General features: G+C 40.5%; 1 protein-coding gene across 2 annotated transcripts; it reads right to left on the bottom strand.

Annotated features, from left to right (window-relative positions):
- Positions 1-213: 213 nt before the first annotated feature.
- Positions 214-8,246, bottom strand: PPP1R3B (protein phosphatase 1 regulatory subunit 3B). Of its 2 annotated transcripts, XM_075204613.1 has the most exons (4): positions 8,050-8,246; positions 6,355-6,483; positions 3,830-3,957; positions 214-1,396 (listed from the first exon to the last, which is right to left on the bottom strand). In XM_075204613.1, the coding sequence occupies exons 3-4, from the start codon at positions 3,850-3,852 to the stop codon at positions 538-540; spliced, it is 882 nt and encodes a 293-aa protein (XP_075060714.1). In that variant the 5' UTR covers positions 3,853-3,957; positions 6,355-6,483; positions 8,050-8,246; the 3' UTR covers positions 214-537. The 2 variants fall into 2 exon arrangements, with proteins under 2 accessions (XP_075060714.1, XP_075060713.1); XM_075204612.1 differs by lacking the exon at positions 3,830-3,957 and having other exon boundaries at positions 8,050-8,243.
- Positions 8,247-14,844: the final 6,598 nt, after the last annotated feature.

Below are 14,844 nucleotides of genomic sequence, written 5' to 3'. Positions count from 1 at the left end.
GACATAAAAACTTATGTCTCTAGCTAACTATAATAAAACATTTTACCTGAGAAGAATTGGAAGGAAACCGTATAAAATACTTGCATATAGTTGTCACTGCCTACCAATATAGGACCTATTGTAGAGTAGAGCCACCCTTAGTGTGCCAATATATATGTCTCTCACTTAAGGCATCCCAGTGGAATAAAAGAAGAAAAAAAAAGTTAAGTCATGAAAAGGTGGGTGTATCATCTAGGTGTAAGTGTAGCAGCATCAGGGGGTGGGGTGGGGGAAACAAAACACAACTTAGCAGCATCTTTCTGGCTTCTATCCCAAAACGTAGAAAAAAGGCGCTCCTTTGGGCTTATTAAAGGACACCAGTCTAATCCTTTCAGAGGAAACCAAATACAATAGTCAAAACGTGATCTAGCTTATGAAAGCCATTTGACAACTGCCAGCCCCAACTAGGACACATTCACATCCAAACAACTACCAAGTTGGGATTGGCACCAACACAGCTTAGAGGTCAGCAGTTTGGTTTTTTTTTTGTATGCTATACTAGTAGTAAGGTCCTTGTGTGTCACACCTAGAGTAGCTGGACCATTCTGGAAATATACCATTGGAGCACCTGGGGCTTCCAAACTGATCAAGAGAAAGACTGTAATCAGGTTCGCAGTGTCGGCTGTGAAAGTCAGACCGAATTATTTTGTAGTTTTGTCCTTTATTGCTGTCCCAGTAGGTCTTCCCATTGCATTCAAATGAAACCGCAAATTCTATTCTCTTGTTGGTCTGAAGGTCACCTGGTAGATTAATATCAAAAGAAAAAGTGTCCCTATCAGACCCAGCATAAGTGTCTTTAACATACTGGCATTCATAGTCTGTAAATGTTTGCCAGGAATTACAAGTCATTCTTATCTTTACACTTTTTTGGAAGGAAAGATTCTTGACCTTTACAGTGCCAACAAGAGATCGTTCCTTGAGCATACAATTTTCGAGACAAACATAGTCTGCTTGCAAGCGATTCCTGAAGTCCAAGTAATCTGCAGCAGGTTGGACGAAGTCCAAAAGCAGATGTTCTTTCTCCAGAGTGGTAAGGTTGACTATGTTGTCTATCAACTCTGTGATGTTAAATGGAATTTCAAGGGGGTCATCAAGATCTGAAAACACTTTTACCATAGTAAGAGCTAGACCTCTACTGTCTGCAAAGGAGACTCGTTTTTTCACTCTATTATCTTTGCGATATATATCCGTTAGCAAAGTTTTGTCATTTGGCTGGATGCATGGTCTCAGCGGCTTGTTTGTCTTCGGAGCAATCCTGCACTCCAAGTGGTCTCGTTTCAATGCTGGTGAATGCAAGTAAAACTTCATGGCGATGTCCAGTGCCATGGTTGGCTTATGTGGAAAAAAGTTCAGAACACTAAAAATGGAAGAGAAAAGAAATGGAAATATATAAATTGTAACAAATATAATGGGAGAAGGGGGAAGAGACAACAAAAAACAAAACACCGTTTGTAAGGACTTTGGTCAAATCAAAGCAACAAGATTAGTTACTAAATATTGCAGTAACACACTCCTTATAGCAGAAGAAATTCACACTGGTTCCATGGAACCAGAGCGACATTAAATATCACCATTCACACTCTGGAATAATGCTAGCTCTGGTTGACTACATGTACTGAGTTGTTTATAGTGCAGTGTCCTTAAATTCCTAATGCACCTTGCTCCAACAATGGTTACATAGTACGAATCTTAGTGCAGAAGCTTTTACAGCTTTGCATCTCTCTGGCTGTATTCATGATAGAAACCAGTGAGAGTTAAAGCCTGGTTGGCCAATATGTAACTGAATAGAATTCTCGTTGGGGATGGGGGGGGGGGGGGGGCGTACCTTTTTACAGAACACAGGTTAATAAAATTACAATTTATTTTGTAACCATCAATACAACACATTATGTAAAACCATTTAAACATGTATACACACTTGCTATGGAGCTTATTTTTATATCAAATGCAAATGACTAGCTTTTCAACGTTGTGGCCACGGTAAGTTACGGCTGCTCTGGCTACATACAAGCATACATTTAATTGTATTAGGATTTCCATGCTCTGTGGCCAACTCTATTTGAGAGCAGTCACGATTGATAAACCCTACCTGTGGCTCTACAGCTGCTGGGGAAATTGTACTTCCAAAGGTTACCCTAGTATTGTATGCAACAGTTGCTGGAAGTTCTAGATCCACAGCAGCAGAAGAGCCACAGGTTGCCAGTGTTGCATATTATACTGCTTAGGTAACATGCAACTCTCCAGCAGTTGTGGAACAGGGTGTCCAGGTATTATTGTATGAACATGAATGTTGGGACTTTAATTGCCACAAGAGCCAGAGTTTGCCGAACTGATCCATCCTATGGACTCTTCATTTTTAAAGGTTTTTAGGTTTAATTTTTCACATGGGATTTTAGGCACAGTCATTGCGGGACTATGTAGATTCAGTGTTTTAATTATTTTTTCACAGATCTGATTGGATGCTTTACCCAACTTTTTAGGTGGGAGTCTAGAAGATCGTGTTCAACGCATTTAGCATAGCTTTTGACATTTTACTTGTGAATTTTGACCTTTTAGTTTTATCGAGTTTGAGTCCCTTAATAAGCGGTGGGAACAATAGGCAGCCGATTAGAATAAATGATAAAAACCTGCACTGCCAAAACATTAATATAAAACAAACATGATGTTCTTATTCTAATTATTTTAGAGGAGCTCTGATATGAGTGCCTTATCTAGGCAACTAGAGAATGAAAGTATGGGAAACAAATATAAACCATATCCAGATTTCACATGTAAAGATCTATACAATGAATACAGTTCATTATCACTTCTTATCGCAATAAGTATTTATATCTAGAGTAAGTATTTATATCTAGAGTAGAGATCAGAATTGTGATGTAAGGCTTGGTTGTATTTGTGATGGGTGGGGGTCAAGCTCCAAAGTTCAAAGCTTAATAAATAGAGCAAAACCACAGTCACCATAGACACATAAGGGGACTGGATTTGAGATTGAAGAGACTGGGACTGCAGCAGATGTAGGAGAGATCTGCTGTGAGCCTCTAATAAATAGCCTTAAAACTAGAAAAATGCACATTTCAACTTCTTCGGAGGTTCATAAATAAGCTACTAGGATTGAATACAATAAGTTTGACAGACTCCTAGGCAAACACACCAACAATGTACATCTACATCTTCTCCTCATCTGTGTCTCCCCTGTTTGTAAAGCTGGGTACACACTACACTGTTTTCGTCCAATAATTGGCTCAAACAGCCGACATACGACCGCTCGTTCAAAAGTCGGGTCAGTGTGTGCAGTGACACGATGGTCGAAAGTCTGCCCAAATGGAGGATTGTCGCCTCATTTGGTTGGTCGTACCGTTTAATATTTTCGTTCCAATCTCGTTTCCGCTGTGTATTGTGTATAAACTTCCGACCGATCCACAACAGTGAGTACGAAATTACAGTCATTGCTCACGGCAACATGGCTGTAAAAAGTCGCTAAAGGGACGTCTGCTCTTCCCTTTATCATCCTAAACAAGGCTAGTGTGTATGCAGTCAATGGACCGAGCGATCAGACCATCGATCGCACGTAAAATCGCTCGGCATAAAAAGTTGGTCGAAATTTCTGTAGTGTGTACCCAGCTTAAGCCAATTAGATCAACAGAAAGCCCACAGCAGCAGGAGATGGGTGTGCTCATGTTGTGGGAGCAGCGATTGGATAACTTGAGCAATTATGTTCGTGATAACTTTCCCAAATGGGGGCAAGTGGAAAAAGCAAAACCCCAATAGTATTTTGCGCTGTCAAACGCACCTCTCTATGAAACTAAAGTCCATACATCCAACGCGACTTGATTTTGGCAAATGGGCTTTAGTACTTCCAGTTTATCCAGTGAAACCCGAGGCAGTCACTAGGTCCAGCGCTTTCATTTTCTATTATCTCTAGAAAAACACAAGCACATGGATGTTTTTCTTGAGCATGCTGGTGTGTGAAGTATAATGCTATTTTTAACCAAAAGTGTGACATGTGCCTTAAATGCTACATTTAAATAGCATGTCAAATTTCCAAATTGAAGTCAATAAATTCATGAGTTATAAAGTGATGTTATGAGCACTTTAATCACTTGAGCAGTTCTTAAACTTCGACATCAGCGTTGGACTAGTGGATCTACTATTGAAACCCACAGTATATTTGAGCAGACCCCATCACAGAATGATTTAAATGCTCATTACAAACCATAAGCTTAAAAGCGCTGCACTTTTTCGCAGAGATAGTATCTAAAACCTGTACAAATGTACATTATAAAATCACCGTTAAATTAATTATTTCCTTTATGTCACGACCAAACACTCCTAGCATCGTAAATGTCAAAGGTCTGAGCAATTTCTTACTTGAAAATATTTTGCTATAGCAATCAGCAGTCATATTATATCCCTCTACATAAAATGAATCAAGAAATGTTCTTAACGCCTTGCATTCATTTGTGGAACTGAATGTTATGGTTGCACCTACTCAGCAATTAAACAAAATAGATTGCTGGGTAGAGATTGGCAAGTTACCAGTGTAGCTTAAACTTTACACTGCTAGAATTCAAGAAAACCATATATGTCAACATTGGCTCACCTGGATGAGTGTTCTCTTGTGATATAAGCCAACCCTTGGGAAAAGGTGCAAGTTAGAGAATAGGATGTACTTTTTCCTCTAAAAGTTGTGTATTGCTTTCCACACAAGAGAACTCTTTCAGGTGATCTCTAATGCTGCCTACACACACTGCGATATTGCAGCCAATATCAGGCAACTGGTCTGCATGCGTGACCTGAAAACTACCACAAAGATAATCAGATTTAAATGAATCAGATCATTATCTGAAAAACTAATCTTCTTATCGGGGCACAGACTACCTAAAAGTTACTGATGACCAACAGGTGGCCTACAGAGTTCACCTGTGGCCCTCCAGGTCCTTCCTGCAGCATCAATCTCTCCAATTTATGTTCTATGGTCCCAGCTATTACTCTCTGCCGAGTGCAACAGACACTCCCAGCTTTAGTTTAATAAGGGTTGGGTCAGAGTGTGAAGCTTGGTGGGTCATAAAGCAAAAAAAAAAAAAAAAAAAAAAAAAAAAAAAAAAAAAAAGGACCTTGGGGCCTGGTTCATTAAGGATCTTAACTTGAGAAACTTCTTATTTAAGTCTCCTGGACAAAACCATGTTAAAATGCAATGGGTGCAAATTAATATTCTGTTTTGCACATATGTTAAATACTGACTGTTTTTTCATGTAGCACACAAATATTTGATAGCTTATTTGTACACTGAAATTTAAAGTTGATATTTGTGTGCTACATGAAAAAAAGTCAGTATTTAACATATGTGCAAAACAGAATAATAATTTGCACCCCTTGCATTTTAACATGGTTTTGTCCAGGAGACTTAAATAAGAAGTTTCTCAAGTTAAGATCCTTAATGAATCAGGCCCCAAGGTCTGTCTTTTTCTCTTCTAACCCGTCTACACAAAGTAAAAAGGTCAGGCTGGCCAGCAGTGTATGACAGATCAGAGGAGGAAGGGTATGCAGTCTGTAGGTTCCTGCTTATTTCTTTACAGCAAGGTAAAGGTATTTCTAGGTAGACCTTGTGCGAAGCAGTAAGCTGCATATTTTTCTATTTTCGGTTCCACTTACACATGTGAACAGACATTTACCATCATGGGGCAAATTAAAACAAGCACAACAGGCTGTCTGCGCCAAACCTATATGTAGAATTGTATTGTGCCTGTTTTAGTCTTGCAACAAACTTTCAAAAGCTAATGGAAAGTCTGGACACCCAAAAGTCACATCATCTGGCCATTCTGAGGTTTAGAGTTAACCCCAACCCCCCAAAATCAACAGAGATAAGAAGTGAAAATTTACACAAAAAATTAATGCATTTAGATATTTAACAAGAATGATCTAAGCTTTTCCTAAAGCAAATCACATGAAACGGCCATTGGAGGAAACAATTGTTAAGTGGCCAAACAGCAAATTTAAATTTATAAATTGAAGTAGAAAAGTATTCATCTTACAGATCAGGATAATACATAAAGATATGGGTCACATGTATCAACAGGTCTATTATTTATAATTCTATAATTGTTTAGCTGTAAATTATTATAGTGCTAGTGTCATTTTTATACTGTTACAGGACAAAGAGTGGAAACATGAGAAATAATGAGTATTAAAAAAAAAGTAATCAAGTATATAACCTATGTAATCACGGAAATATGTGCATGTATGCGAGGGGTGGGAGCGACTGAGATGCACCATACTTGACAAAAATCAAACACGGAAACATTATTTGTGTATTACCTGGTCGAATTCATCTGTGAAGCAATCCGAGGCATTTAACACACATGAAAAGCCAAGTTAAAAATTGAAATTGAAAGAAATTCTAGCCAGGACGGAGAGAAAGAACAGAAAAGTGCAGTGGTCCGTTGTCTGCAAAAGAGAAAAGGAGGAAATTAAAACACGTATGCATGAACACACCCCCATACAGTGGGAAGTGAACATTCTGTGTTAGCTTTCATTTTTTAATGGACTTTCACTACCACCTAGTGGAAACAGTCATCTGTGTGTATACATCTCATTGGGAAGAAGAGGCTGCACTAAAACTAAACGTTTCATTGTACAGTGAGGAGTTACAATATTTTCATTTACGAAAAACAAAAACACTTCAGGAGGAACTGAAAGAATCTAGTACGGTTAAAAGTAAACATTTTAGTGGCTAAAACTTTCATATTACTTTTTAGTATAGTATAATAAAAGTGGTGCTTCTAAAAGCAGAAAAATTACTAATAACACTTTCATACTGCTGCCCCGGCAATATCCCGGGTATATGAACCCGGGGATCAGAGGCTCCCACGGAGAGAAATTCCAGGGTAGAACCTGTTTATACTGAATACGGGTCTCCAAGTCTCCATGGCAACATCAAAAGAGGAACTGATTGGCTCCTCTTGTGATGTGTCAAATTAAAAGGAAACAACCAGATATGGTAATCCGCAATAAACAAAGCTGCAGCATGGGACAAAAGCAAAACTATACTGACTAATGTCCACCTGTCCTGTACAACACTGCCATTAAGAATGATCATGAAACAAAAATATAAATTGACACAATCATGCATTATATATATATATATATATATATATATATATATATATATACACATACACACACACATACACACATCTTAAAAAATTACCAGACAGTGCAGGGTTTTATCAGTTACCAATAAGCATGATTGTGTCAATTTAGCTGACAGTTTCACATTCCTAAGCAAACAGAAATTGTCATAATGAAGATGGAAACTTTCCAGTACCTCACAGCATATTATAATACACGTTGAGGGTTTTTGCTTAGTTACATTGTTTAAAACACACAAAGAAAAAAATACAAATAAATAAATGACCCCCCACAACCATCTAAAGAAAATCCTTGAGGGTCAGTTTTAAACCAGCCAATCCTTCTGTATCACATTATAAAACTCATGATGGTTTTCAGAAACGGTCACATACAACCAGAAAAGACGCAATATTTCACATTGTAGAACTCGGGACACTTTATTACTCCAAAAATGTACTAGCAATGCCACAATGAACTAGCATGGCATTACTTATTCATAGCGTTCTATTTATAGTTAAGCTGGCAAAAGTTACCACTGATCCGAATGATGGACAGGTAAAAACCGTTTAGGTGTCACTGGAGTACTACAGATTAAGTTGTCCCTTCAGAATTGCATGACGCCCACTTTCTCCTATTCTCAATCATTCTAATTTAATGATCATTTCCTAATGGGGTGAAAATATAAATAAATCTTGGTCTAAATCATTTCTGCAAAGTTAACTATTAGTAGATTTGACGTAGATTATTATATTTGAAGCACGTGGAAACTCCCAGTTGTATAAAAGTAAACGATCTAAAGAATCGCCCAGACTTACTACATGAATTAAAAAGATGTTTTTGGTGAGAAACTCAGTCCATACACACAAGCGGGTGGCCGCATACCTTACATATCAACCCCCGCTCTGCGCGGCAGGCTATGGTCCGGGGAGGTGAGCCAGGTGCAAAGTGGACGGGATAATGTGTTGCAAGCGGAGGGAGTCCCCATCCCGTCTGGCCGGCGCCACACAACTTACTATCCACCGGCTACTGAGCCAACTATCACTGCACACTCTTCTCTCATTGTTAAAGCAGCCGGTGTCCCATCCCACTCCTAGCTTCACGTGAACAGTCTCTGCCAGCCAATCACAGCTGCTCAGATGGTGCCTGTCAGCCAATTGAGAAGTGAAACCGGTACGTTGGTCTCCACGTGATCGCCTGTTCTGTGCTAGTGCTAGCGAGTGATAGGACACAGAGGTTCATGTGTAAGGGAGGGGGGATGGGCACTGTCTGGCTGACTGATATAGACATGTGCTGAAGATCAGGCAGGACAGGCTATTAATGCACTTTTGGATACAGTGACAATTTATTATAAAAGTAACTTAGTTTAATTGAAAGCTACAGGTAAAAATGAATCCTTGAAATGCAAAATATATAAATACATTGTTGTGATTTTCAAAGTACAATTTATAATACAATATATCGGCAAATATATTATTTTGGAGCTGCTGAGACTAATGTATGCTGTTCTTTGAAATATATATATATATATATATATATATATATATATATATATATATATAGTGTTTTATATGTGATCCAACTCTCCCACTCTTCTGTTTCTGTTGTATCCCTTCTATACCTTAAGGCTTCTCGGACTTCACATCCCTTTGGCATCTTTTTTAAGAATCCAGGGCATATGCGCATAAATTGAATAATAGAAATAATGCAAAAAGAGTTTGGCACCAGCAGTCATTTAATACATTGGGATATTTCCAGTCCTGAAATATGCGCTCTTCTAGTACCAATGTAGGCATCTTGTAGCTTTTTATCTGCTGTTAACTGCAAGTCCAAGCATACCCTTCCCTGTCTGTCTTTTAGTAAAATACTTGGGTGCTGTAGGTTGCTCAGACTTTTCAACTCCGATATCCCTCACCGTCACTGTCCCTATTCTCTGTCTCTTACATTATTTCTGTAGTACTCCCTCTTTTTATAAGTTCCTTTTTATCTGTATGTACATTATAAAACTATATTAGCTTTTCTCAAAATGGTCGCTGCATCCCTGACGGTCCCATTCTTAAGCTGTCGCTACCTTCACACTTTGCCTCTTACTAATCCCCTGCACTCTCTTCTCCCCTGTTCCTCTTACTTATCCCCATGCACCATCTTTGCCCTTGTTACCCTTACCTATACCTATGCACAATCTTCTTCTCTGTTCTACTTTTCCAATCCCCCATCACCATCTTCTTCCCTATCCCTCTAACATATCCCAGGCACCATCTTCTCTAATGTTCCTCTTACCAATCCCCTTTCACCGTCTCCTCATTACCCTTACCTATCCCCCTCCATCATCTTCTCCCCTGTCCCTCTCACCTATCCCACTGCATCATCTTTTCCACTGTTACTCTTACCTATCCTCTGCTCCATATTCTCCTATTACTCTTGCCTATCCCTCTGCACCATCTTTTCCCCTGTTACTCTCACCTATCCCCCTGCACCATCTTCTACCTTTACCTTTCACCTATCCCCCTGCTCCAACTTCTCCACCTTTACTTTTTTCTATCCCACTGTATCTTTTATCCTGTTCCTCTTATCAATACCCTTGCACCAACTTCTCCCCTGCTACTCTTACCTGTCCCCTGGCACCATCTTCTCTGTTTATCTTACCTATCCCCCTGCATCATCTTCTACCAAGTCCCTCTCACCTATCCCCCTGCACCATTTTCTACCTTGGCCCTCTTTCCAACTCTCTTGCAGCTTTCCTCCCTGTGACTCATTCATTGTCCTTTTCCCCTATGTTCTGTCTTAGGATAGACCCACTCACAATAGCTTCTCTGCTGCTCTCCCTTATCACCATTCACCACCTATATTACCCTCTTACTTGTGCCTCACTCTGTGAGGGTGAGTGGAGTGCATGTGGAATGCATCTGAAAACCCATCTCTTTTTCTGAGCTTACCCTCTCCCCGATGATGATGATTATTATTATTATTATTATTATTAATTTTTATTTATAGGGCGCCACTAGGTATCCGTGGCGCAGTACAGGGACAAACGATTACAATACAAGGTGAGACAGCACAGTACAGGAAACAATAAGCACAGTAACTCAGAAAGCTCAAAGCACAGCTAGAGAGGGGGGTGGAGGGGAGAGGGAAGATCTGCATACAACGGAGCCCAAGAGGGAGGGCTCAGATGACAGGGAGCCCCCAGAGAGGTGAGGAGAGAAGTGAGAGGGGTCAGAGGGCAGAGGGTCCTCGAGGAGGAGGGCTAGGTAGCTGAAGAGCAGAGTTAGAAATAGTGGAAACAGGAGGAGAGATGGCCCTGCTCAAGGGAGCGTACAATCTAAGGGAAGGGGTAGACAGACTGAGAGACACAGGGGTGAGAGGGAGAGAAGGGGGAATGGAGGCAGATTCAGGGAAGGGGATGAAGGGGGAGAGGCAAAAGATAAGGTAGGAAGTTAAGTGGGAGACTGGAAGGCTTTGAGAAAAAGGTGGGTTTTTAAAGCCTGTTTGAAACTGGACAGGTTAGGGGATGTTCTGATGGAGGGAGGGAGCTTGTTCCAGTGGAGAGGGCAGCGCAAGAGAAGTCTTGGATACACACATGAGAGGAGGTAATCAGAGGGGAAGAGAGGAGAGGGTCATTGGCAGATCAGAGAGGGCGGGATGGAGCGTGAATAGAGAGGAGGTTAGAGATTTAGGGAGCAATGGAGTTGGCGAGGGCCTTGTATGTAAGTGTAGCAGGATTTAACAAGAGAGAGAATGTGAGGGGCAAAGAAGAGAGGAGTCGAGGATGACACCGAGGCAGCGAAGTTGGGGGACAGGTGAGATAGAGGAGGTGTTGACAGTGATAGAGAGGTCAGAAGGGGATGAGGTATGAGGGGGAGGAAAGACAATGAGTTCAGTATTGGCGAGGTTGAGTTTGAGGAATCTACCGGACATTCAGGAGCAGATGGCAGAGAGGCAGGCGAACACCCTAGAGAGGAGGGAGGGAGAGAGATCAGGAGAGGAGAGGTAGAGTTGAGTACCGTCAGCAGGGCCGCCATCAGGGGGTACTCTTGTACCGGGCCTGGGCTCACCAGGGGGCCCGGCGGCTCTCTTATATTTTCATTTTCATTCATTCGGGGTTTTTTTTATGCATGTTGTTTTTACTCCGACCACAGGGGGGGGCGCCCCAACAGCCGACAGTGAAGCAGTCCTGGAAGTAAATCACCAGGCTGCTTTTCACTGAGGGTGGGCTGCAGCACAAGCAGGAGGGAGAGAGATCCCATGTAGTTCAACATCCTGGAGCTCAGATAGGCTGCTCACGCTCTTCTATTACCCAATGAGGAACGGACAACATCAGTGTGAGAGGTGAGTTGACTCACATATAGGACTACAGAGCAGTTTTTAGTATCTAATATATATAAGCCTAGCGGCGTGTGTTAGTGTGTGGAAAAAAAAAAACAAGCTGCAGCGCCACCTGCTGGGCGGAGTTATACACTGACCTACTAAATTCTTAGCATTATCTAATATATAAAAGTAAAAGCCTAGCGGCGTGTGTTAGTGTGTGTGTGTGTGTGTGTGTGTGTAAAAAACTATTTTCTCAGAAAGGGCTCATCCAATTCACCTGAAATTTGGTATACTGACATTATTTGACAAAAAAATTAGAATAGTGAAGTCAGTTAACTTCCATCATCCCCCCTTCCCCCCGTGGGAGGGGTAGTAAAGGCTAAATTTACGAGTTGAGGGCTCAAACTCATTTTTGTGAGGTAATTTTACCTCATGAACACACATGTGTAGCGGCGTGTGTTAGTGTGTGTGTGTGTGTGTGTGTGTGGAAAAAACTATTTTCTCAGAAAGGACTCATCCAATTGACCTGAAATTTGGTATACTGACATTATTTGAAAAAAAAAAAGAATAGTGAAGTCAGTTAACTTCCATCACCCCCCCTTCCCGGGGGGGGGGGGGGTAGTAAAGGCTAAATTTACGAGTTGAGGGGTCAAACTCATTTTCGTGAGGTAATTTTACCTCATGAACACACATTAAAAAGGGAGCTTGCGTTGTGAAGTAACGCTCTTCCCCTGAGGAGGCCTGGGCTAGGCCCAAATGCATGAAAAGAACCTTTTTAAGACCTTAAGTAGCATGATTTGACTAGAATGCATGAGTATCATGCACGGGTTAACTTGTGTATATATATATATATATATATATATATATATATATATATATATATATATAGTTACGCCATTACAATACATTCCAAATGTGTTTAATGGGATTGAGGTCAGGGCTCTGTGCAGGCCAGTCTATGTCTTCCACTCCACGTGAGAAACCATTTTCTTATGGACCTTTGTGCATGGGGAGCAATGTTACGCTGCAACAAGAAAGGGTCTTTCCAAAACTGTTGCTACAAATTTGGAAGCACACACTTCCCTAGATTGTCATTATTTTCTCCACTTATAACTTAAATGAACTGTTTGCCAATAATTCAGCGAGAACCAGACCTCACTGTGTGATGCCACAAAGTTCTCACAAATGACAGGACATGGTTATGACAGATGACAGAGCACAGATCTGAAGGTAATCGTGACATATTAAAAGATGGCACATATGAGGCTGTAAGCATAAAGACAGACAGAGAAGATATCTTCTCTGTCTGTCTTTATGCTTACAGCCTCATATGTGCCATCTTTTAATATGTCAGTGTTATGAATACTGGAGGGTGTTACCCACAAATACTGCAGTTAATAAATTTCTCTGTATTTATTTATACCTGACTATTATTCCTAGTGCCGAAGCATATACTATTCCTAAGAATTACAAGTAGAGGTTGGTACCTCTGTATTGACCCTAAAATTACCTGCTACCCCCTCTGATCAAGCGCCAGGGAGTTATACAATTACAATTATACACTCTAATAGGGTCGAGCTATCCCTATATCCCCCTACTCCCAGGTGGCTGCTTACCCACTGATATTTTAATAGGGAGCGCTGAACATTCATATTACCATTAACTTTGTAATATTGCAGTACCAATGGACTTATACTGCAGGATTGTTTTTGGATATTTTTTTTTATAATTATTTTTTTTATAAAAAATTTTGTGCTGTGCTGTGCTGTGCTCATTGTTATTTCCCCAGCACAGCACGAGATATAGCAGGACAGAGGACCACCTAACACAACCTCCCTCTACCCTGATCAATGCCCGAGTGAAGATGGCGGCGGCTAGCGGGGAATTTATAGGATCCAAGTATCGCGAGATCCGACAGCAGGATTATGACCCAGAGCCTCGGTTTCAGTTTTGCAATTGGCGGGAATACCCGGATCTGTCTCGGATCGGCAACGTTCGGGTGGGCTCGGATTTCAGATATCCGAGCCCGCTCATCTCTACTATATAAACAATGTACATTTAACATTTACTGATGAAAGACAAAGAGAAAAGAAATGATACAGCAAGACATATCAACCTTCATTTTGACCACTCGAAGATGTTTCTACCATGGAAGGGATATCAGGGGGTTGGAGCTGATCGAGAGGCTGGGGGGATTCTATGAGGGCCGATGGAGAATGAGCTACTGGGAAGTCGGGAGTATCTTGAGGAGCCCCAGGGCCATCTGTGATATATTCATGCCACCTAAACCATCTCATGATGGGAGCTGATGCAGATGAGGAATAGGGCGTATCTGTTGTTTCATAATGTGTTTTTTTCATGTAACACACAAACACTTGATTTTTACTCTGACATTCAAAGTTCAGCTACAACATGCTCTCTCCCAATTATAAATCTGTCCTTATATTTTGCATTTACCTCCCCCTCAAATGCAACTTTGTAAGGCAAAGGTGCATTTTTAATTTTTAATGTTTTTGTTGCAAAAATTAATCTGACCCACAGGGCACATTCATTCACATTATCTGCATGCTGCCATCTATTACTACAAATGTCCTTAGTCTTTTTTGTGAGGAGGGGGTTGATTTGAAGGGGACATGTTCCTTTGAGGTTATGTATTATCTGCAAACCTTTTATTTTTTTATTAATCTACCGCTTGTATGTTATGTACTCAGCTTCCCTACAAATCAATGTAGTCAACACTTGAGCAGCACAGTGGGTTAGTGGCTAGCACTTCTGCTTTACAGCACTGGGGTCATGAGTTTGTTTCCCAACCATGGCCTTATCTGTGTGGCCTTTGTGGCCCATTAAGCAAAGTAAAGTCCAAAATGGAGGAACTTTGAACCTTGTAAAAGTGGGGAAATTTTTTTTTTAGCACCTAATTAAAATGGCTGTTTTTTCAGGTACTATACAGATACATTGAAAGTTGATCTAGGACATATCTTACCCCAATTATAAATATATACCAACTTTTTCAATATACTTTCAATCAAACATGCTTTGACCAAGTTACTCCTTTTATTGCCTAACTTTTCTTAACGAATCTTGCCCTGTATATTCTCCCCATTTTTTATTTTTTTTCCTCCATGAATTCCATTTGACTTCATCAATCAAAATGCATACAAGTAGTGTGTGTGTGTGCGTGTGTGTGTATGTGTGTGTTTGGGGATTGTTAGACTGTAAGCTCTATTGGGCCAGGGACTGTGTTCTCTGTACAGTGCAGCTGAATTGCTGGTGCCATCATAAATAAATAAATGATGAAATAAATGATGATGTAGTGTGAAGGGACCAATGTAAATTAAATATTAATGTATGTTCTAAGTGTCCATCCATTAT

This window comes from Mixophyes fleayi, chromosome 1 (genome assembly GCF_038048845.1).
Source record: "Mixophyes fleayi isolate aMixFle1 chromosome 1, aMixFle1.hap1, whole genome shotgun sequence".
Taxonomy (NCBI): Eukaryota; Metazoa; Chordata; class Amphibia; order Anura; family Limnodynastidae; genus Mixophyes; species Mixophyes fleayi.
Note: the sequence above shows the minus strand (reverse complement) of the source record. Positions and strands in the feature narration are given on the sequence as shown.